Source organism: Bremia lactucae, linkage group LG6, assembly GCF_004359215.1.
Source record: "Bremia lactucae strain SF5 linkage group LG6, whole genome shotgun sequence".
Classification (NCBI taxonomy): domain Eukaryota; phylum Oomycota; class Peronosporomycetes; order Peronosporales; family Peronosporaceae; genus Bremia; species Bremia lactucae.
Window position 1 is genome coordinate 8314962 of NC_090615.1, and position 23430 is coordinate 8338391.

The window sequence follows — 23430 nt, forward strand, 5'->3', positions numbered from 1 at the left end:
AGAGAAGTTTGGATGGGCAATAATGCCGCATCATCACTCCTCATGAGCTCGTTGTCCGCATCACTACTATGAGGTGACGGCAACGGTGTCGACTCATTGTAGTCGACAATAAGCGACGGATCAACATCCTCACTGTTAAAGTGGGATGGATCCTTTAGCCCTGATATCTATAGAGATATCATTTTAATTGGTAAAAATAGGTATTTATATTTAATTCTATTAAATATAAATCAGTCTGAAATTTACTACCTACCTGGTAAGTGCGCACGAGGAGACGGATTACCGCTCCCGTGACGTCACTTCACCAGAGTTCTTAGTGTGTTGGGTGAGGTCGCTTGCGCGCCCACCACAACTACCTCACTGCACGCAAGAGAAGCAGGTGCAAACCGCTTCCTCGCTGTGCTAGGGTGTGTGCTAAGTAGAGCGTGGCCGCATTACGACGTGCCCGCCTACAAAATCCGTGCACGATCAGCAACATTTGAAATCTCCGCCCACGAAAAATAGACATGACGAGAGAAGAATACAATTGTGGTGTCATGTGCAATTTCGACGCCGCCGTTGGAACTAAGGGGGTCCGGGTATAGAAAAACATTTTGATCGCTGTCTGTATTCCTTGAGGACATCCGGGTGTTGTGTAAGCTAGGAAAGTAGTGTAGTTAGTTTAGAGTGGTTTGGCATCAATAAGCCAAAACACCGACCTTAATCGAACTTTTTACTTTTGTATCGCTGCCTGTATTCCTAGAGGATATCCCTAGCGCCTGCTGGAAATAGTGTTAGGAAGTGGATGATTGACGGTATTTTTACATGTTGCTAGTTGTAACGGGGCTTCTTTCACTAGTACTGATCAGTACTATAACACTGATTACAGTGTAGGTAGGGTGCCTCGAACATCACGTACATAAGAGTACAAAGTAAGGTTTCTAGGCAGCTAAGGGTCTTTAGCTACAAAAGGTATCTCAATGGATTTAAAACAAGGGAAAAGTAAAACTGTATTAATATAATTAGTTTCCTACGTAACGATCTTCTATCTACAACTGAACTTATTATATTAATATCTAACTAAGTATGGCGCCTCCTTGCGCACCGTACAATCGTGTCTTGAAACGATTAGCGGGGTTGATTTAGACTTAAATCAACCAATCAATAGATCTAATGTCTTATTGCAATAATATCAAATTTGGCATTATTGGAACATCTAAGCCCAAATTAATTAAGATAATAATTTTGCACTTCTTTATTTATTTCTTCTCATAGGAAAAAATATTTATTATTCTTAATATAGGATTAATACTTATGTAACGGGACGCCCCGTTACACTAGTCGTGCGCGAAGATTTCAACGTTGCTGATCGTGCTCGGAGATTTCGACGTTAATATCAATAATGATATTTAATTGGTCAAAAATGGAAGGGGTGAGTTAAGGAAAAAGCGACGGTGAATTTAGGTATTCCCTTTCTTTATTTTCGTGTTTCTAACGTAGTTGAAGAACAATTTATTTCAATGTCTTTTCTAAAAATTAATTTTTCTTAAGTCAGCTCGAAATTGCTCTTTTATAGGCATCAAATAACATTATATGTAACTTTTCATGGTTGCCGATTCGACTTCTACACGCAAGTCGTTGCGCAAGCAGATTAAGCGGCAGCTTGAATTCTATCTTAGCGAAAGCAATCTCCGCCAAGACAAATTTTTGCAAAAAGCAATGGATGAGATGGGATTCGTGCCTGTTAGCGTGATTCTTTCTTTCAATAAGTTCGTCTGGCTGCACGTATCTGTGCAAGGCTTATGTTTGCAACGCTCATTGACTCGACATTTGGTTCGCTTAGATTAAAAGGATTAAATGCGACGGAGCGCATGATATTGGACGAAGCCGATAAATCACCGATGATCCGAGTTGACCGTGTGAAATGCTGCATCGCGCCGAAGATTTTCTTAGAGACAAGTCAGGGCGACGAAGCTGGTAGGATTCATATTGTCAGGACTAAACGATGGCCAGGCATATAATATCTTGCTATCTACAGTCATAGACGCCCGCACCATCTACTTTGACAACTTTTGTGCGACGGACGATCACGATTCCCTGCGGCGTGTTTTTGCCAGGTTTGGTAAAGTGACGTTAGTAACTTTGCCGAGATTCCGCCTGAGCAAAAAGTTTAAAGGGTTCGGCTTCGTGGAATTTGCTGATCAAACTGCTGCCGAAAATGCTGCTGCCGAATCCTTAAATTTAGATCTTCGCGGAATTCGAGTATTGAGCAAGACGCGGTGGATTCAGATGAAGGAGGATTTGAAGCGTCAGTTGACTTGCGTAGACGCAAAGGTAGAATCAGGAAAAGCGAGAGAGAGCGCGTCTGGTAGCTCCATAGTTGGCAACGTAACGGGCGGCGATGCTTGCATTGGAAACAAGAAACGAAAACTTCAGCAGACAGCAAGAGGTGATAGTCATTTAATCTTCACTTTTGACAAGGACAGTGATATCAGCGGCAACATTCAACTATAAATCAGTTTTGGCCAAAGCACTTATGCTACCATTAGATGCGGTATGTTAATGGATCGACATGTTCGAGGTCATATATATACGCAATCTTCTTCATCATTTCTTTTCTGCTCTTGCTTGTAGCATTGTCGTACAAAAGGTCGTACAGTGAGCTTAGATTAAACATAACTACCCCAGTGAGAAATCGCTTTGGGTTTGATCTAATCATTTGTTCCAGCGCAGCCACAGCCGCTTTGACGTCGCAGCAATAGAGAGCACAAATTGCATAATTGTTGACAGCCGAACAAATAACATCTTCTTCAAGAAATAGATCGGTTTCAAGACTTTCCACATCTGCAGCTTGCACATTCTGCACGTACAAAATTGAGTCAAAAGCACTCAACGCTTCCTGCAAATTGTTTTGCGCAAAAAGCAACAGACCGTCATTTAGCAAAAGACGTGCTTCCAGCTCGGCTAGCATTTTTGCAGTAACCCCGCTGCAGTTGCCGCTTCCAATCTTCAAGAGACCAATGTGAATTCGAGCAGCCTTGAACAACTTTTCTGCAGCTACAAGATCACCCATTTGTAAGCGTATACGCCCCAAGCGAGACAGCACAATAACTCTATCTTGACCCACCAAATAATGCGCCTGTGACATAAATACAGTCCTTATTATTATTTCTCCACGTTCATAGGTACTGCAAAGGTGCCGAGACTTACATCAATTTGAGAGGAGACACGCAATGCCAACCTGAACTTTTGCTGATGCACAAGATGATTCGCAAGCGCAAACTGTGCAATTCGCAGCCATCGCGCGAAAATTTCTTTATCAACATTTTCGAAAACCTGCCAGTTATTCTGCTGTCTTGCGCCCTGTAGACGCAAAATCAGGTGGAATAATTGTTTCTCGTGATTCACGATTTTTCCTTGGCACTTGCTCAGTAGCGCTTGGAGGAGGAGAAGACGAATATGCACAAATGAAGTGCTTCCACCTAATACAGGTAATTCATCAAGATCACCAATTTGGTCCAATACACTCGCTGCATTGTCGTAATGGCCTTCTTTGATGAGCCCCGCCAGCCACCACGACTTGATTTCAAGAACCACGTCGATATGCTTACGAGGATCTTGCAGCATCTGGAGCGACTTTTTTGTTAAAGTTTTCCACCGCTGCTGCACATACAATGCTTTTAGTCCCTCGACGGTATCAGGAATGTCAGAACAAAGCAATTTGCTCGTAGCAGGATAATTAGCAAATCTTGCGAAGCGCTCGTGAACTTGAAATTTCAAAAAGTCATGCACGAGCTTGTCAGAAGAAGGAATTTCAAGCGTGATTTGACTCAAACCCGGTGATGGTGTGGATGTTGCTAGACAGACCGCTTCGGAAGGTTCCTGGCACTTTTGCGCCTCAGAAGTAGAACTCCGGATAGATTCCGACCGATGGCTGTCTCCGAATTTCAAAATTGGTGCAGTGGGAGGTGGCGCTTGCCCAAATGTTAGCGAAGGCGACTGCTGAATGTATGAGGGATATTGTTGTGTAGACTGAGAGTGGGTCGGAGGGGGGGCAGACTTGCTAGCGGAGTGCAAGAAGCCATGTGAGGAAGGATGCCGTGATATTAAAGGAGTCGCTGTTTTCGACAACTTTTTGGGGCTGCTAAAAAGAATTTCGTAATCGTCTTGCTGGCTAAGTTGCTGTGTCGGTATTTCACAGCGCACTTGCTGCCTCGAAAATAAATCAGATGTGCCGGATCGAAACCGCCCGAAAGCCGCGTGCGAGTTTTGCCCGAAAAGTTCTGCAGCTGAATGGACCCCTGCCGGAGCGGATTGTGCAAAAATATCGTCGGTTGAATCCAGACGGGAATTACGACTATCGCCAAAGAGTGACGGCAACATGTCGGATGAAACGCTGGCGGTGGGTGCCACAAGGTGCCGCTGTGGAACCAGGGGTGTAGACAATTGCGTCGGAGCGGCACGCACCGCGTGACCTTTATGTAAGCATGAATCTTAGTAGTACCACAATTCTGCAATTCAAATTAAGGGATAGACACACCTGGAAATTGTCCGGGCGTGTTAAACCCAGGACGTGGCTGATTTACCATGGCTACGGGGCTAAAATACGAAACTGATAAATATTGCGGCTCAAATGTCAACACAACGAAGATAACAAATTAACCCGGACGCAAAAGGAGGGGCCCTTGACCCCGCGGTGACAGTCTCGCGTAGTTTTGCAGTATTCTGCTGGTCGGTAGCCATAACGCTTACAGTTGAAAGATTTCTGACAATTTTCCTTGTAATTTGTTTTTTTTTATTGGGTAAAATTGACAATTTAAATGTTTGTTATTACCATAAATTTGCTCCAATAAGAAAAGCGAATTTTGACTGTTGTTTTAATGCATACTTCATTTTTAGGGCAGCCGGTTCTCCCCCACATTAATGACAACATAAATATTTTTAAGGATCGGTAGAACCTCTCTGTTTTGATACCCTTCTTTTTTAATTCCTCTAAGTTTTAAGAATTTCCCTGGTCCCAACTCGGGACAAAGTCAATTAATTCAAAACCTCTCTGTTCTTGTATTTAACCAAAGTTGGTTGTCCCTGTATATAAAAGAACCTTCTTTTGACATGGAGCCGACATTTTTATAGTTTTATGGAGGTTACAGCTTTAAGGCGTTGTAGAAGAAGTAAAATGTACTTCGCTCTATGATTGCTTTGAATAAAATAGTGATGAGCCTAAAAAAAAATTCACAGTGCTGGAGGGAATCCGACAGGCAATTTAAGCTTGGACACCTGACGTCTGCCCATAAACAATAAACCGTTGTTTTCTTCATTGCAAGATATGTAATGATGGCTGCGACCCTGTTGAGCCGCGAACAGCCATACTAGAGGTTAAATTTTGACGAAGTTACCATATCGAAACCCCGCACCCCATGGAGAACTTCGGCTATAGGGCCTCCTCCCACTTAACTATTTTACACCTTCGGTGCGGGTTGGCAAGGGCGGCCATCCATTGGATGGTTGCTCGTCTGCTGATTAGCCTATCTCCGGCGATGTGTCATCGTACCGCCCTCCGCAGGTATCGATCGACGTACCTCCCGGTCCCAGTTCCAGTGCTTAACCAATCGAACAGCCATACTAGAAGAGCTGCAAATGCTGGTATCAAGTCTTAGGTACCGCAACCCATTGGATATCATCAAGTTGCTGGAGCACCCTCGCGGAAATGAGGGCCTCGTTGCACCACTAATAGATGATGCGATTATCGAGCGGTTCTGCCAGCCATGTGAGGATAATGATGACGATGATGACTGCAAGCCGCTGCCAAAATTTAATGCACAGATGTGCAATTGTAGCTTACAAATATTCAGCTGTTCATTTTACAGCAAGAAATCATGGACCTGTTTCTATTGAACAGTTGTGTAAGATGCAGGACAAAGTAAGGGAGTAATCAGAACCTAAGAAGAAACAGCACTTAATCAGCAGCTACTTTGTACTTGTATAAATTGAGATAAAGCAGAACCTTTGAAATGCTAACCTGATGGTTGAGTTACTCTTTTGTCTATGATTCGGAGTTCTGAATTTTGCAAAAATATTGAAATGACGTCAGTAGCATGCATTAAAGTTTCGGAATATTCTCCCATCACATGGCTGAATTATTGAGGTTGCACTTTGCGGGAGGCAAAAGACTCAATGTTGTGTTGTGCTCAGCCAAACTCAACTGAAAATGTACAGTGCAGTTGTTTGGTATGAGAACAACCTTGCGTCTCTCCGACCGCTGATCAAACGCCTTCAACCAAAGAGCGAAAACATTAAGCGTAATCCACGCTTTGCTGTTGGTATGGTATTGCAGCCCAACATTTCCCGGCTAATGTTGTTGAAGCAGCGAGGGTTTAATGATTTGTCAATCACCATAGCGGAAGCTTATCTGAGCCATCACTGTTTGAGCAGATAGTTATACAGATGCGTTCCTTGCTATTTTTATGATCCCCAAGTTGCTTTTTTGCCAGTGAGTCGTCAGCTTGCAAGCGCCAGAAAAGGCCAGTCTCGGCCACATTGTAATTGTCTTTGAGCTCTTACGCATTTAAACTCTGACGTATCCTTGGAAGTGCTACCTCAATTGCCTCCATATGTGTCAAAACACTTTCGCCGTGTCGTTGTTGCGGATCGTACCTAGCGCGACATCTCGAGTAGCTAGCTGTTGTAATTTCGAGCTGAAGGCACGCCAAGCGGCGCGACCTTTCATAGGAAGCAGTTGTGAGACTCCTCAGCTAACAGCGGCGGCGGCAGTGGCAGCAGCTTGCCCTGCCGCTTGCATGGCTTGCATCCATACACACTTTGCATTTTGCACCACAGGGCTCAGATCCACCAAAAGTTAACTTTAGTGGCGTTACAAATCGTTGCGCCAAGGTTGACCAAGTGGAACCAAGCCGCCATCATCAGCTGGACCAGTTCTTTAATCTAACAATGCGACACGGCCTCATGATCAGCGTGACAAAGAGCCAGCACTTTGTTGAGAGGTTATTTGGTGTGGCAAGCTGCTCAGCGAGTACGGCGTTCGCCATGATCCTGTACGTCTAGCAGCCTTGAGCTCGCTGCCGGCACCAGCTAATGCAGCAGACCTACAGCGTCTAATTTAAAAGCATTCAACTTGCATGATTAAAGCATACCAGGATCAAACTCTATTTAAAATTTTATAAGAAAAAGGTGAAATTGACCGTTTGTTAAAACATACACGCTTGAACAGAAAATATATATATTTTAAAAATATAATTAAATCAATTAAAATAACAAGAAAATATCTATAATTTTAGTAGTATACTTTAAAAAAATATTAAATAAATAATAGAAGTTTTTATTGTTTTTTAATTGATTTAATTTCTTTTATATTTCTTGAAAAATATGTATTTTGTACTGCTTTCGGCGGAAGGACCGAGAACAGTACGAGCGTTGTCTACGAGAGCGATGCTCGTTCACCGGTAGCACTACGACAGTATTGTCGTTGGCATCTGTTCATCAATCGACGCGCTGCTCCTGAAGAACCTCGCATATTACGTCCTGCATAAAGACAAGACAAACCTTACTGATCACGACGTGCTCGTCGAGGTCGACCGTCGTTGTACAACCGTGAAGAACGACCACCTTTCAGACATCGACACGCTGATTGCAGCACAGCTCAAATGGACATGCAGGAGGACGACATAAAAGCTCGTATCGTGGGCTTCATTGCTCCTTTAAACAAGATCGTTGCTCAGCATTGTCTACTAGTCAAGTCGCAGAACCAAACTCAACAAGAGCAGGCCCGATCGAAGTACAGAACCAAGATCCTCATTGCTAGCCTCGCCCCAGAGATGTTAAAGAAAGAGATCAGCCGCATGATCCGAGAAGATCCAAGATCCTCTTTACGATCATGTTGCAGCGCGCGCGCGAACAGTAGCACTACTTTCTTCTATCAACTGAAGATCGACAGCCCGCTACGAAATCGATGCTAAACACGGGCGCAAGCTGCCGACAACTGCAAGTACTAGCTCCAAGAAATTTCTTCCTGCTGTGGCAGCAACAACGTCCACTTCAGCAGCACCGCCTAGCAATCATACCCGAAGAGCTGCACCTTCGAGAGATAGATGCCTTGTCTGCAACGGCGACCACTGGATGTCGGATTGTCTTACGGCGAGGAAGGAGCACAAAGAGCAGGCACGTGCATTGCTGCGTGCTCGTGGTAGCAGCCAAGTACTGGTAAGCGGGCAACAGTGCGTGAAGCCGACGACCGACTGACCGCAGTGCTTGCTGGTTCTCTTGAAGTGACGTTGGGTTTTTTAATGTCATGAGAAGTACGCCGACAGTGGGAGAGACTTGAGCGGGGACAGCGGTACGATCGAGGAGTCCGACACCACGATCGTACCGCTGTCCCTGATCAGGAATCCGACACCTCGATCGTACCGCTATCCCTGCTCAAGTAACTCCCACTTTCGGCGTACACTCTCGTGATATTAAGAAACCCTGTCTCTGTCCAAGTCGTCGGAGGGGCTGAACTCATTGCGACCGAACAGGCACTGATTGACGTCCAGAATCGAATTGGGGCCGGCCCAGTGAACATCCGCGGTGTCAACTGCCTTGTGTTAGACGAGGATAAGGAACAGTTCGTTTTGGGCAAAAACGTTCTTGTGAGTCTCGGCAATGATGCTGGCTCGATGATCGAGCAACTAGCTGTGTCATCCGAGCACGGTTACGACGCTGACGACCTGGATTTGCCCAACTGCGACGTCGGTGTCGACGTAGAAGACGATATTACAATGAAGCTTGCTGATCTACAACGGGCGGCCAATGCCGAGGAATGCGACGACGACGGCCTGGCAGATGAGCTCTTCAACTTGGCGATGAAGTACAAAAGCGTTTGGCGGTCAAAGCTCGGCGCTGATCCGCCAGCCAAGGTCGATCCATTGCGTGTCCAGTTTGCAGAAGGCGCTGTCCAAGTGACAAGCAAAGCGCGGCCGTACCCACGTGAGAAGAGTGACTTTCTACGTGTGTACGTCGCCGACCTCGTGCGTCTCGGCTTGGTGACAAGAAACAATCACAGCCACTGGTCATCTCCAGCGCTGCTAATTCGAAAAAGTCCAGGTGCTCTGATTTCCGGGTGACAGTGGACGACTACACACGCGTGAACAGTCTTAGTGTTTCTATCGCTGGTGCGATGCCGGACATGCGTACCGTGTGGCCCGAGTAGTTGGTTGCGAAGTTTTACGCACGTTTCGACAACTACAAGGGATTTTGGCAGCTTGCTCTCCATTCCAGATGTCAAGAGCAGTTCTCGCTTGTGACCAAGGATGCTATTTACACACCCACGCGGGTACCGCAGGGGGCGACAGACAGCGCAACGCACTACCACAACCAGATGCACACCGTCTACGTATCGATGCTATACGACAGTCTACTGATTTGGATCGATGACATCATTGTCTTTCCAGCTACTCGCAAGCAGGCCATGGACAGGCTGGTCTACTTTGTGCTGCCAATTGGCTGCGCGAGTCGGTCATTGACTACGTCGTGTTTCTGCGCCGCTGTACGACAAGCTCAACATGCTTCTCAAATCAGCGGGACGCAAGAGGCGCATAGCCTCCGGGATCGCTGTATCGTGGAGTGAAAGCGAGATGGAAGCGTACCACACCTTTCTTAATAACCTCGCGCGGTCCGCACAGCTGCAGCACCCGTCGTCTAAAGCCACCGTGTGCGTCTTTACTGATGCATCTGACGCCGGCTGGGCCACCGTGCAACACAAGTGCACGAGTACAATCACACTAAAGCAGTCGCAGACCAACATCACGAGCTGCTAGCCTGCCCGCATGGCGGACTGCTCCGTGGCTTGCAGTTGCAATGGACTGTAACTGAGAAGGAAGCTATCCAATCTTTCGTACCTGTGTGCATCTCGAATTCCTGCTCTCTCGCAAGCGTGGCTTCGCGATCTTTTGCGACCACTTAAACTTGATACACATCTTCTCGCCGACCCAGAATGTGAAATAGCGTATCCGTGGGAAGCTGCAGCGTTGGGCACTTCATCTGTCCCCGTATCGTTACATGATCGAGCATCTGCCCGGTAAGCTCAGCGTCTTTGCTGACATTGTCTCACGGTGGTTGGTCAACCCGCCGCCATCAGCGATATGTGCAAAAACAACTCGAGCACAGACACTTGCTCGTGACATCTCTTCATTGCGACTGACGCAATCCAGTGGGTTTGTTTTTCCTTCTTTCGATAAATTCATCGGAGTGCAACGCAACGCACACGATCGTTGGTTTCAAATGCCAGACGACGGCAGTGCTCTACGTATCGATAGGAAGCTTTGGATGCCCGGCGCGGCGAAAGATCTGCTCAAGCGCATCCTCATTGTCGGGCATTGTGGCACTCGAGGCCACAGAGGCGTGCACGTGCTGCTCAATCTACTGCGTCGCGAATTTGGAATCGACAACATACAGCGCCAGGTGCAGTCGTTTGTCTGCGCGTGCCTTCTCTGCAAGCATGTAAAGGCTCGAAGCTGATTCAAGGCGGATGGACCACGGACGGACGGTGTTGCGACTGAGCGCAACGAGGTGTTGATGATTGACTACCTGTACCTCAGTGACAGCATTTCCGGTGCCAGATACTGCCTCTTTCTCAAATACGCATTCACACACCTCTATGAGCTCGTCGCGACCACCTGGAACGCTCATATTGACCCACTTAAGGCGTTGCTATCCGACAGTCGTCTTCTCCCTCGAAGTTGTCCAAATTAAAGTGGCCGCGGCGTAGGTTGGGGAACTCTTGTTCGTAGCGCACCACACCGCGTTTCTTTCAAATTGGTCGCACCATCCACTCTTCTTCGCCGTCTCTTTCGGGCGTGCTTGATGCTCGAGTGGGAACCTGACCTTGAACACTGGACTCATTTTGGCTACCACGAATCGGATCACGGCTAGCTCTAAGTGGTGGAGTCCGAAGCCTTTCATCATTTACTGGAACCCCCCACTCCATTGTCGTCACTGGTCGACGTCTCCATATTTTCTTCATCTTCAATGATGTCGATAATTCGATCGTCTTTCCTTTATATTCCCTTCGAGATGGGATGTTCAGCAAATGTCACGCTTCTTGAAATTATGATAGAGCCATCATCCGCGTTAAGTAGTCGGTACGCCTTGCAATTCCTTTGCATAACCAAGAAAATATAACACTTCACACCCGAATCGTCTAGCTTCTTTCGCTTCTACTTCGTTACGTGCGCGTAGCATTGCGAACCAAACACGTGCATATGATCGATGCGCGGCTTTCGCTTAAACAACATCTCGTACGGACTTGACTTTTTGTTCGAGGAGTTTGGAACCACGTTCCGAATGTCTGCTGCTGTCATTAACGCTTCACACCAGTAAGATTTGTCGAGACCGCTGTCCTTAAGCATGCAGCGCGTCATCTCTACCAGAGTTCGATTCATGCGCTCTGCCATGCCGTTCTGTTCAGGATTGTATGGAACTGTGTACTCTTGCTTGATAAACTTCTCCTTGCAGAAGTTGTTGATTGCCGTGTTCCGGTACTCGCCACCGTTGTCACTTCGAATTATCTTGATCTTAGTCGCAGATGCTATCTTGATTTCCCGATAAAACCTTGCGGACGCGCTCATGACTTCACTTTTTTTCGCAAGGGATAAACCGTCACGTACCGGCTCTTCATCATGATGAAACTCACAATGCATTTGAAGCCGGATCTTGAAGCTGGAGTGATTGGTCCAAGTACGTGGGAGCACACGATGTTGTCAAAACGCGCACTCTCCCTCAATCCCTAGGCTTCCTCGTTTGCCTTAAATGACTTGCACACTTGCTTGGACGTTGCGCATACGTCACACACGACGTCGGTCTTCATTTCCGCGCCTCGATCCTTCCGTCCTTGATCATATCTTTGCTACGGGCGATGCGTAACCCAGTCTTCTGTGCCATAGCTCGCTCCGTACGCGGCTACGTGACACCCCGCACCAGCCTCAACGTTGAGGTACATCAGGAAGCCCTGCTTTCTTCCAGTGGCAACTGGTGTCCCGCCCCGCTTCACGACGCACTCGCTGCGCGAGATCTCTACTGCCATTCCTTGCGCTGATGCAGCCGTAAGCGAGAAGCAATTCTTTGACAGATCTTCGACATGGAGAGTGTTTTCGAGGCGATCGTCGATCCAAGCATGTCCGGTCCAAACGCGCAGCTTCACCGTTTCGTGACCGATGACCTTGAGCTTCACATTACTCTACGCGCTTGATATACTGCGCGCCTGGCACACTTCCTCATACTCCACAAAAGCTTCCCGGTCCTTGCACATGTGTGCAGATGCGCCACTGTCCAAAACCCAGCAGTCGCTGACGGACTCTTCGCTAGCATTAAATGCGACGTTGGAGTGGTTGTGTCCTCCTTCTCGGGTTTCTCTTGGCCCACGACTTGAACGGCAATCCCTAGCATAGTGGCCGACCTTGCCACAGTTATAACACGCTCCTGAAGGTTTCATAGCACGCCGTTCTTGCTGCTTCTTGGGGTGCTGCATGCCATTTCTCTTACTTGTGTAATGGGCCGTTGCTTCTTCCACCTAAGCCGTGTCCTCGTGCCGCACTTCCTCAGCAATCAACTTGCTCACGAGGTCGCTGAAATTAAAACTTGACACCGACATGCGAAACGCCTGCACTAAGTTCTCATAGTTGCAGGCAGACTCTTCAGCATCACCGCGCATACGTCCTCTTCAATTGGCCCGCAGTTGGCGCTATTCATCTTCAGGACTATGTCTTCAAGCTCTGTCACGTGACCACTGATGCTTGAAGCTGTATACTTAAACGACGCAAACTTCTCCTTAAGCCAAAGTCGATTCGCCATGTCTTGTGTGCGATGAAACTTCGCCAGCCTTCCCCACGCCTCTCTCGCCGTCGTTGCGTCGATAATGTGCATCAACTGCGCGTCACTCAGATTCAGCGCGATCGCGCCGTGCGCTTGCTGCTCCTTTACTGCATTCGGAGCGCCTACACCGGAGACAGCTCCCCACAACCCCTTGGACATCAGGTACATTTTCATCTTGTAGCTCCATAGCACGTAGTTTGAGCCGTCAAAAGGCTCAATCTTGAAGCCGGAGTCGTTGTTTGAGCTCATAACTTGTTGAATTACGTTACGCTATGACCTTGAAGATGGACTTACGGTCGAGATTCCAAACCGGAAAGTATGTTATATTTTTGAGTATATCTCAATCTTACCGTTAACTTTATCCTACCGTTAAATCTTTCCTATCGTTCCCTGCACCCCCTTTCCCACATATGTGGAATACCATAAAATGGGTCACGTCACTGTCTGGCGATACAGTGCTGGTGAACCTTAAACACCAGTTCCCGAAGGTTTTACTTTTTGTCGTTGCCGAGTATCGAACCGGTGACCTTGGGGGCCTTACCCGACTGAGCCACAACACACGGAGTCCCACTCTGGCGTAGTGGTTAAGTATCGACTTGGTGACCCAAAGGACACGGGTTCAATTCCCGACCACAAAAAAAATGAAATGGAACAGACTTCTCGATACCCTTGCGACCCCGGTATCGTTCAAGCTAGAATTAAAAATCAGAATTAACAAGATAATTCAGATTAAAAAGGATGAGTTGTAGAATATCTTAGCCAAAGCCGAGTAGGTATAGGTTGTGTTAATGATAAATATACAATCAACTTTCAACTGAGCCACAACACACGATATTTTCTACACTCAAAATCTCCGTGCAATTCTTGTCGCGGGCGAAATTAATTCGCTGCAACCGCTGTTTTATCGCATCGGAATTCGGATGAATGCGGCGCAGGAATTCCGCGTTGTATTGGTCGGGCGTTTCATTTTAACGCAACAGACCGGGATCGAGAAAATACGCCCAAGCGATTTTCCCTGAGCCCTCCATGATTTAAAGACGCCATAATAATTATGTGCGTCTACAAGAGCGCGCTCTAAGAGCGACGCTCTTGGCCCGTTTAAACGAGGCCATTAAGATGGAGAGGGCATCTTTGGAATGCCACCCGTCACATAGTCACGTTCTAAACGACTGGCTTGTGACACCGACTGAGCACGTTCACGTGTCATCGGCGGAGCTTTAGGCTCCAAATCCTCAATGTCATAACCATTATGAATTATGGTCTGAGCATAAGGCGCTGTGATTATACTAAGCGGAGAAGCAGCTGCGCCTTTATGGCAGCGCTCTCATTACCTGTCGCTGCGCTTTCCAGCGCAGACGATAGGACAACATTCGTAAATGATGCTGTCTCCATGTTGTGAGACATGAAAGAAGTTTGGATGAGCAATAATGCGCCATCATCCTTCCTCATGAGCTCGTTGTCCGCATCACTACTATGAGGTGACGGCAACGGTGTCGACTCATTGTAGTCGACAATGAGCGACGGATCAACATCCTCACTGTTAAAGTGGGATGGATCCTTTAGCTCTGTTAACGCGACAGCCGCAGTGGCTGTCTGCGTTCCGACTAAGGCATAAGACGCGGCCGGCGAATTAACGCGGGGCGTGCGCTTAGTACGAGGTTGAGTGGGTGTCTTCGCAGACGACGCACCAACGTGGCCCTTTTTAGGTGGCATCTTTGGCGCCGGGTATGGAAACGCGTGCGCTTAAGTGATTGAGTGAACTAGCGGCGCGTAAAGCTGCTCGCAGTTCCTCTCTCCTCTTTGACGAATTTAAAAATGTAAATTCGTTCTGAAGGGGGGATGGTGTTACGGGCTAAAGTTGCCATAATGTTACACAGTACCCGTTAAGTACATTTAGTGTACTTAAGGGGATGGTCAATTACTAAATAATAGTAATTAGACCCAGCACACGGGTGTGGTGTACATTTGTGACCAACCCTTGCGTATGTGGCGCACATGGGTGCATTCCGTTTAGGAGGGATGACGCCCAGCGTCATCCGTGATAACGGCTAGCGTCATCCATTGCGCGAGGTATCTAGAAAGATACACTCGCAATACATATTAAGTGTTATCTATAGAGATGACAGTTTAATTGGTAAAAATAGGTATTTATATTTAATACGATTCAATATAAATCAATCTGCAAACTACTTCCTATTTGGTAAGTGCGCACGAGGAGCCGGATTACCGCTCCCGTGACGACACTTAACCAGAGTACTTAGTGTGTTGGGTGAGGTCGCTAAGGCGCCCACCACAACTCCCTCACTGCACGCAAGAGAAGCAGGTTAAACCGCTTTCTCGCTGTGCTAGGGTGTGTGTCTAAGTAGAGCGTGGCCGCATTACGACGTGCCCGCCTACACCCGATATCTACATAAGCCCCGATGACCGGAGCAATCGATCAACATTTTCCGTAATAAACGGACCACTAGGTTTCGCGAAACCGTAAGGCCAGAGCTTTGCGACTCGAGCGCCACATGCAGATACCGCGGCCGTCTCACTTTCGGTACACGCACTGATTAAGACACCGCCTCTTTTGCTACGAGCCGCCACTCCCACATGCCCACCAACAACCGAGTCCCGAAGCATAATTTCAAGGCTTTTGGCCGTGCAATTGATCAAGTCGATTTCACCGAGCTTAAGGCCCTTTGGCGCTCGTGAGCACCACGTGTCAAACCTTTTGGCTCTGTGGTTGCAGTCGAAAGCCCTGCTTAGGAGCAAGCCTGGTTTAATCACGCCACCACGTAGCACGGTCGCAGCCCACACCGTCACAATCTCTCGTGAGATCGTAAGGTTATTCGCTAGAAACAATTATTTTGGAAGAAGTGCAGTGTGTCAAAAAAATTGGCATCATGCCATCGTTGTTATCATTTTATGAATTATGCGAAACTATTTCTTACGAATCTCTCCCGAGGCACCGTAATATTTTGAAGGCATCATTTTACTATATATTTTTTAATTGTGGGTGTTGTTGACCGAAATGGGGCGTAGGAGCCCGTTACTTTAGCTCACACTAAAGGTCTTACGAGGAAGCGTAAGGAAATCCGTAAATTTAGAATGGACACGAAGTACCCGCTATCTCGAGTACAGCTAATACCTACTTATGTGATAAATGTACTTAGCTAAGTCTGCCTATGTAAGGGGAGCCGTTAACATTCGTCTAACTTTATTCTCTTTTATTATTCCTCTTATAAGAAATAACATTTATTTAACGGACACCCCGGTACACTTTGTGCAAAGATGGTTATTTGACAAAGAAATTACGCGCTAAAGCCGACGAATACTGAAACAGTAGGAAGGCGTTGCTCGCTTGCGCTCAAAGGGTGTAAATAAAAGGCATAAGATTTGTCATACGTCAACACGGCTCTTATTGTCCATGGGCTCTCAAGACGACTTTAACGAATAACTATTGATTATGCGATGCTGTGAAACGACACATACAGTACAATCCCATTTTTTTTAAATAGGGTCGACTGGCCTTGCCTGAGCAAAAGAGAGGGAATAAAAATGAGAGAGGGTTAAGTGTATTTGGCCGGAAAGTTTAATCAGTCCATCAACCAATAGAGCATCTGCATAGAAAGAGATAAGGGAAGGATCGCATCGCGTAAGAAAGAAAAGAGATCTACAATTGAAATACCCGAATACTACATTCTGCATTTCCCGTGTCTTTTCGCCAGCCTAAATAGGTACAAAACATGTTGAAGGATTATTTACACATGGGCAAGGACGGGGCGAGATACGACTGACGACACTGCCTGTCTTTTCTGACCGGTCAACCTAGGTGCTGCACTGCAACCAACCGATTGATTGGTGAGGAAGTTTACAAGTTTGAACGGTTTACTGGTAGCCTAAAACGTAATAAGAGAATCCTTTTTACTATCGAGCTTTAATTTAAACAGGTTATGAGCCCAAATGACAGCTCCGACGACGCGGCACAGGCGCCGCCAATCACAGTTCGCGAAAGGACCGTGACGCCGCCTGCCGAAGTCGTCGACCCGCCAACCCACGAAAGGGGCGCGGACGTGAACGAGAGGATCCTCAAGGTGCTCATAAGACTCGAAGGTCGCATGGAGCGCATGGAATCGTTCCAGATGCAGATGGACGAGAACGAGCGACTTCGAGGTGCAATCGAAAGTGGACTCTTCAGCTCTCTGCTTGGCCGAAACATGGGCAACGCTGGACCGATGCACCTGGACGCTCTTGGCAACTCGCCGCCGAGACGACAAGCTGTGTATCAAGCACATGACCAGCCCAGGCAGCACCCGAGAGTGTCACCGGCTCAAGGCGCCCACGTTGAACCGCTCGGACCGCAGTATGCGGCGCCGGACTTACGGCAATGCTTCCCACCGCAACAGATGCCTCAACAAGCTCAGCAAGTGCCATGCCCTACGCATCGCGTGCCGGACGCACGTCAACGAAAGCTGGCAATCAGGAAGTATGACGGTAGTGAGCTATACCATGGACTCGGCTCCTGTTTTCTTGATTGGGGGAGAGCATTTCTCCGCCAAGTTACGATGGCCCAGCATGCGTGCGGATTCGCCTGGTCCGAGGAAGTTAAAGCTGACTTACTTGGACACTACTTGAGCGGAACCGCAGAGCGCTATTATAACAAGCAGCTGGAGTTATGGTGGACACAACTACCGACGCTGGATCATGTCATGGAAAGGCTCCATCAGACTTTCAAGACCACAATCACGGCTTCACAGTCAATCCAGCTCTTCACGGCGCGTAAAGACCCCAAGAGAAGTTGGCCGGAGCATTACCTTTACTTGGTTGCTGTCAGCGACGCGTGTGGTGGCGCGGACCAACAGGTGCTGGATAATATCGTGCATTATGCGTCGACGGAACTAAGTACGGTGCTTATGGCTAAGTACGATAACTCAAGAGTGGATTTTTTGCGTCAAGCTGAGGAGCTCGCCCAATTCGCGCAGTCTGTAGAGCTGGAGTCGCGTAAGGGCCGGGCTCTAGGACGAGATGTTGTTGCGCTCGTGGACGAGGTCTCAGCAAAGAGGGAGACACGCACGTGCTTTGAGTGCGGAAAGGCCGGTCACATCAAGGCCAACTGTCGAAGCAAAGGTCGTAGTAGTTACGATGGTCGTCGTGGAAAGCATGGCGCAGACCTCGGTTTGGCGATCAACGATCGTGGACTAAAGAAGAAGAATCCGCATTTTGGTTATGCTGGAAAAGATGCGAAGGACGAGCATGACGAGAGGATCTTGGATAGTAGTTCAAGTCGTCACCTCGTGAAGGATGAGAGCTGTTGCTGGATGCACAAGACTGCAACTATCAGTGCAACATGGCGGATGGAGAAACACTATCCCTGTCAAGAGTCGGTAGCGTCCGTTTATGCGTTATGGCAGGTGGCAAGGAGCGGACGGTCAAGCTTACCGAAGTGTACCTTGCGACTGAACTCGAGCGCAACATTGTCTCATATGGAAAACTCGAGCTCAAGGGTTTTGGATTGGTGTACGATGGCGCGACGCGCTCGCTCGCCAATCGCAGCAATGGGGAAGTGGCTTTCGATTCGACTATGGAGAACAACGTGCTTTACGCTAAGACAGTGGAAACATCGCACTTAAGGAGAATGCCAAGTGATGTACTAATGGCAATACTGGCTGAAGAAGGAGCGACTGAGTCATCGTTGGGAGTGCAAAGCGGTACGCTCATGCATTTTCACCAGCGACTTGGACACCTTTCCTTCGACACGGTGGAACGAATGGCGAAGGATCCTGCGTCAGGGATCAAACTCACGGATCGGCCCAGACTCACGTGTTTGTCATGTGCTGAAGGGAAGCAGACGAAAAATTCTCAATCGCAAAAGGACACCGGCGTAAATGCACCAATCGACAGGATTGGTGGAGTTATCTGCTCGGATCTAAAGGGACCTATGACGCCTAAGGACCGACATGGAAACAGATATCTCGTGAATTTTATCGATCACAAGTCGAATTACTGCCGCGTGTTTCTGGCCCCAACTAAGGATCAAGCAGCGAAGAAGTTTGAACACTTTTTGGTGTTTTTTGAAAAGCGATTTAATGGTCGTATTCACGTGCTACGTACGGACGGCGGCGGGGAGTACCAGAATGTGGACTTATTCTGCAAGCGCACTGGAGTAGCCCGTCAAGTCTCAGAGGCAAGAAATCAAGCTTCGAACGGCAAGGCGGAGCGGATGCATCGGACCGTTCTGAATATGGCTCGGTCCATGATTTTTGCAAGCCGCCTGCCCTTGACATTTTGGGGAGACGCCGTCGAATACGCGGCGTACATCTTGAACAGGAGTCCGACAAGCGCAAACCTGCGACGCGCGTCGCCAATACAGGTTCTCACGAAGGTTGTCCCCGACTTGCGCAACATAGTGGTATTCGGCTCAAGTTGCACGTCTATCGAGACCCTCGCAAGAACTCGCTCGCACAACGAGCACAAGTTGGCATTATTGTCGGGAGGAGCGACGAAACTAAAGGCTATCGAGTCTTTTTGCAAAAGGATAACGTCGAGGTCGTCACGCAGCATGTGAAAAACATTGCGACGCTCAGTGACGAGCAAAATGAACAGCTTCAGCGCGCACTCGAATACGAACATCAAGCCGGTACAGCTGTTTCCAGGAGTGCAGAATCGTCTGAATTGTCGACGGCGTCACTAGCAGTCTCATCAAAGCAGAAGAAGAAAGGGAAATTAACTGTGGGTAGCGGACGATCGAAGAAGAAGTCATGGACCCGCTCGTCACACGGCACGCGTGGTGCGTCGAAGCGAGCTCAGGAAGTCGCGGCACAGGAGGAGCCAGCGAGTAATACGAGCATCGTAAACCATGTGTACGAGCGTGATCCGAAGAACTACGGCGAAGCAATGCGAAGTCTTAAAAGCGAGGACTGGAAGAAGGCGATGTGTGAAGAATTGGAAGCGCTCGAGAACAACGACGTTTGGCATCTTATCAAGCGTCCGAGCAGCAGCAATGCACTCCACACGAAGTGGGTGTACAAGACAAAGATGACTACTGATGGGGGTGTCGAACGCCTTAAAGCGCGACTTGTGGCGTGCGGCAATGAGCAAGTGTTTGGAGTTGACTATGTCCTCACATTTGCTGCCGTGATGGACATGTCAACGGTGAAGATAATATTGGCTCTTGCAGCTACGTGGGGAGTCGTCGCAAAGCATGGCGACATCCCTAACGCCTACGTAAAGGCTGACAAAGAGGCTGATTTGGAGATACTTCTACAAGTACCAAGAGGAATGGACGTGAGCAGCGATACTATCAAGTCACTAGGGGCATCGAGCGTGAGTGAACTGGCTTTACAGCTTCGCAAGAGTTTGTACGGCCTTAAACAGGCCGGGAGGCTCTGGAGCCAATTACTACATGCACGGCTTATTGACGTTGGTTTCCAGCAGTGCGTGTCGGAAATGTGTTTATACTGGAAGAAGGATGGGAGAGACCTCGTGATTGTCGGGGTCTACGTTGATGACTTGCTAGCTACTGGTACGGACGCGGCAGCAGTCGACCGTTTCTTCGCGAGTCTAGGCAGTCTGTCTATCAAGGACCTAGGAGCAGTCAACAAGTTCCTAGGAATGCGAGTGGAGACTGACAATGAAGGAGGATATATTATCGATCAAGAAGTTGCAATTAACGAAATCCTGAAAGATCATGGTCTCGAAGATGCAAACGCAACGCGGACTCCCATCGGTGCAGATTGTTACGAGGTCCCGACAACAGACAGCGCTCTGCTTGTTGATGCAGAAGGAGGAGCTCCAAGCATTCGAAGCTTCCAATCGCTCGTCGGTAGTCTTCTCTGGGTGTCGAGATGTACGCGGCCAGACATTGCATTTGCCGTCCACAAGGCGACGCGCCAGACGCACCAGCCGCGAGTCCATGATTACAAGCTCGCGAAACGCATCGCGAGGTAATTGAAGGGTACCTGCAGCTTCAAGCTACGGATAACACCGGCGACGAGCGCGCGCGAGACAGTGAACTTGGAGTCGTACTCAGACGCGGACTACGCTGCTGATAAGCTGGACCGAAAGTCGTTGACGGGCGGGGTCATCTTCTTGAACGGCATGGCGGTGAGTTGGACGGCCAAGAAACAAGGCGGCGTCTCTCTATCCACCATGGAAGCCGAATTTGTTGCCGCTTCGGAGCAAACGCGCGAGTTACTTGGGATCCGAGAGATGCTGCGCGAAATTGGGATGCCACCTGGACTGCCGATGACGCTGTACATCGATAATCAAGCCGCTATCAAGCAGCTGGATGGCGAGGCGTCTTCCTTGAAAGCCAAGCACATCGATGTGCGGCTCAAGTTTGTGCGGGACTACTCACGACGCGATATACACAGGCACAGTACGTCAGGTCTGAAGCCCAGGTTGCTGACCTAATGACGAAGGCCCTGGATGCAGCCAAGCTTGCGTCGCTGTGCGAGTTGATGAGCCTAGGGTAGAGGCAGGACTCGAGGAAAAGAAGGGGATTATGGTGGTGCCGCAGTCGAGGAGGAGTGTTGAAGGAATATTTGCACATGGGCAAGGACGGCGAGATACGACTGACGACACTGCCTGTCTTTTCTGACCGGTCAACCTAGGTGTTGCACTGCAACCAACCGATTGATTGGTGAGGAAGTTTACAAGTCTGAACCGTTTACTGGTAGGCTAAAACGTAATAAGAGAATCCTTTTTACTATCGAGCATTAGTTTAAACAAAACATCCTTCATAACTATTATTAAACTTACGACTCTGCGCATAATATGCCTCGCCGTGGTGGAGGTATTGTAAATGGATTATCGCGTCAAATCGTTAATTTCACGCAATTTTAGTGAGCATCGCCGTGAAATTCCTTCAATACCAAACCAACAATGTCAAATGGGTGGAAGAGATTCACAATATGAAGGTTTATGCAAGCAAAAATTTCATTCACATTGAAAAATGGTGTATTGGATACCGCGTCTGACAATAAATAGCATGGCATTAAATCCCATCGCGAAGTAATTTACTCTCATCTTGATGATGCACTGTTTCCATATTTCGAAGTAAAGAAGTGAACATCAATATCTCTGGTAAGACCTAAGAACATTCCGCATTTCTTAAAATTTTCGCTGCTAATTGAGGGTTTCATGTGCAGGTGAATTAATTTTAATTAAGGCTACAAAACATTAGAGCTTTACCCTGTAGAAAACTTTTCGCGGTTTTCGAATGGGTGTATTACAAAATTGCCCCAGCACCACAACATTCAATTGCACAAACGACTGTGGTGGATCTGAGCTCTGTGGTGCAAAATGCAAAGTGTGTATGGATGCAAGCCATGCAAGCGGCAGGGCAAGCTGCTGCCACTGCCGCCGCCGCTGTTAGCTGAGGAGTTTCACAACTGCTTTCTATGAAAGGTCGTACCGCTTGGCGAGCTCTTTCAGCTCGAAACTATAGCAGCTAGCTACTCGAGATGTCGCGCTAGGTACGATCCGCAACACATTTCTTCCCAATGAGCGACATCTCGGTTCGACACTCGCTTGTGCTAGTCTTGCTTTGCTTGGTACTTCACCGCTTCTGGTTTCTGCGCATTGTTGTTGAGATACTGCGCGACCAGGACTGGAACATCTGCTCGCATTGATGATAGCGGTTCCCACGATAACTCTTCTTCTTCTTCGAGTCCCACTCAGCTGACCCTTGAGCTTCAAAACATCTGCTGCTTTGTTGTATCGGGGATCGTCGATGCTGCGGTCGCCAAGCACGAGACCTTGGTTCACGACGTGCTCGCGCAGCTCGTCCGTCACGCCAAGATAGTTTCCACTGAATCGCTTCATTCGTGAGCCGGGAACGTTGTACAGAGAGCCAGTGAGGATGTTTTTGATCAAGCAGCTGTGTTCTTTGATCTCCTCGACTGCAAATGGCCAATTCAGCGTACTGTCAGCTTCGACGCCGTCAATCGTGGATAAATGCGAGAGCATAACACGAACTCCCCGTCTTCAAAATTGGCAGGTCTGTGGCTCGATGCAGCTTGCTGCTTGCGCTGGCGGGTAGCAGATTTCTCGAATGCAACTAAGTGCATGTCGCGCAACTTTTAGCCTGCAGTTTGTCGATCTGCTGGGCAGCTGTTGCTGGGTTTAGAGTCATTAAAACGTCAGTATTGCTGTCACTGTTTACGACGACTGGGTCAATGACAGGTGGCACATCAAAACCTATAAACATCTCTGTTGGGCTTCGGCCGCCGAGGCTGTCGACGGGTGAATGGTGGATGCAGGCTTGTAGAGCAGGGAGAATGATGTCCCAGTTGCGCACGTCCAACTTCGCCTCGAGCAACATCACGAGCGACTTGTATTACATCGCGGTTTGCTCATTCCGCTCTTCCATTCAATTATGGCGCGTAAACAGGTGAGAGCCGGTGCTCCGTTCCAAGTGCTCGTAGAACATACTCAATTACTTGATTACGGAAATGCGTGCAGTGTTCTATTGTTTTATCGCAGATGACGATGGGGAACAAGCTTCAAGCTACGATGAAGTATTAAAGAGTAAGAATAAGAAACAGTCGCTGGAAGCAATGAAGAGCGACATGCAGTCACTCAACGAACACAGCACATGGG

The 23430-nt window shown here is 48.1% G+C and overlaps 8 protein-coding genes across 8 annotated transcripts; 4 read left to right on the forward strand and 4 right to left on the reverse strand.

The window, feature by feature from the left end:
- Nucleotides 1-1584: 1584 nt before the first annotated feature.
- CCR75_008681 (uncharacterized protein) lies at nt 1585-2493 on the forward strand (the record flags this gene model as incomplete). The annotated part of the gene is made up of 3 exons (XM_067966731.1): nt 1585-1748; nt 1823-1956; nt 2024-2493. 3 exons carry the CDS (start codon nt 1585-1587, stop codon nt 2491-2493), a joined length of 768 nt encoding a protein of 255 aa, XP_067817973.1.
- Nucleotides 2494-2524: 31 nt separating this feature from the next.
- CCR75_008680 (uncharacterized protein) lies at nt 2525-3127 on the reverse strand (the record flags this gene model as incomplete). Its single annotated transcript, XM_067966730.1, has 1 exon — nt 2525-3127. The coding sequence occupies one exon, from the start codon at nt 3125-3127 to the stop codon at nt 2525-2527; it is 603 nt and encodes a 200-aa protein (XP_067817891.1).
- A 17-nt stretch (nt 3128-3144) lies between these two features.
- CCR75_008679 (uncharacterized protein) lies at nt 3145-4722 on the reverse strand (the record flags this gene model as incomplete). Its single annotated transcript, XM_067966729.1, has 3 exons — nt 3145-4454; nt 4520-4578; nt 4643-4722. 3 exons carry the CDS (start codon nt 4720-4722, stop codon nt 3145-3147), a joined length of 1449 nt encoding a protein of 482 aa, XP_067818346.1.
- A 2918-nt stretch (nt 4723-7640) lies between these two features.
- CCR75_008678 (uncharacterized protein) lies at nt 7641-9601 on the forward strand (the record flags this gene model as incomplete). Its single annotated transcript, XM_067966728.1, is given in 6 exon segments — nt 7641-7893; nt 7931-8196; nt 8304-8416; nt 8456-9078; nt 9102-9169; nt 9185-9601. 6 exon segments carry the CDS (start codon nt 7641-7643, stop codon nt 9599-9601), a joined length of 1740 nt encoding a protein of 579 aa, XP_067818345.1.
- A 7-nt stretch (nt 9602-9608) lies between these two features.
- Nucleotides 9609-9791, forward strand: CCR75_008677 (uncharacterized protein; the record flags this gene model as incomplete). The annotated part of the gene is made up of 1 exon (XM_067966727.1): nt 9609-9791. The coding sequence occupies one exon, from the start codon at nt 9609-9611 to the stop codon at nt 9789-9791; it is 183 nt and encodes a 60-aa protein (XP_067818344.1).
- Nucleotides 9792-10032: 241 nt separating this feature from the next.
- On the forward strand, nt 10033-10491 carry CCR75_008676 (uncharacterized protein; the record flags this gene model as incomplete). Its single annotated transcript, XM_067966726.1, has 1 exon — nt 10033-10491. One exon carries the CDS (start codon nt 10033-10035, stop codon nt 10489-10491), a length of 459 nt encoding a protein of 152 aa, XP_067818343.1.
- Nucleotides 10492-22227: 11736 nt separating this feature from the next.
- CCR75_008675 (uncharacterized protein) lies at nt 22228-22797 on the reverse strand (the record flags this gene model as incomplete). Its single annotated transcript, XM_067966725.1, has 1 exon — nt 22228-22797. One exon carries the CDS (start codon nt 22795-22797, stop codon nt 22228-22230), a length of 570 nt encoding a protein of 189 aa, XP_067818342.1.
- Nucleotides 22798-22888: 91 nt separating this feature from the next.
- CCR75_004757 (uncharacterized protein) lies at nt 22889-23152 on the reverse strand (the record flags this gene model as incomplete). The annotated part of the gene is made up of 1 exon (XM_067962843.1): nt 22889-23152. The coding sequence occupies one exon, from the start codon at nt 23150-23152 to the stop codon at nt 22889-22891; it is 264 nt and encodes an 87-aa protein (XP_067818533.1).
- Nucleotides 23153-23430: the final 278 nt, after the last annotated feature.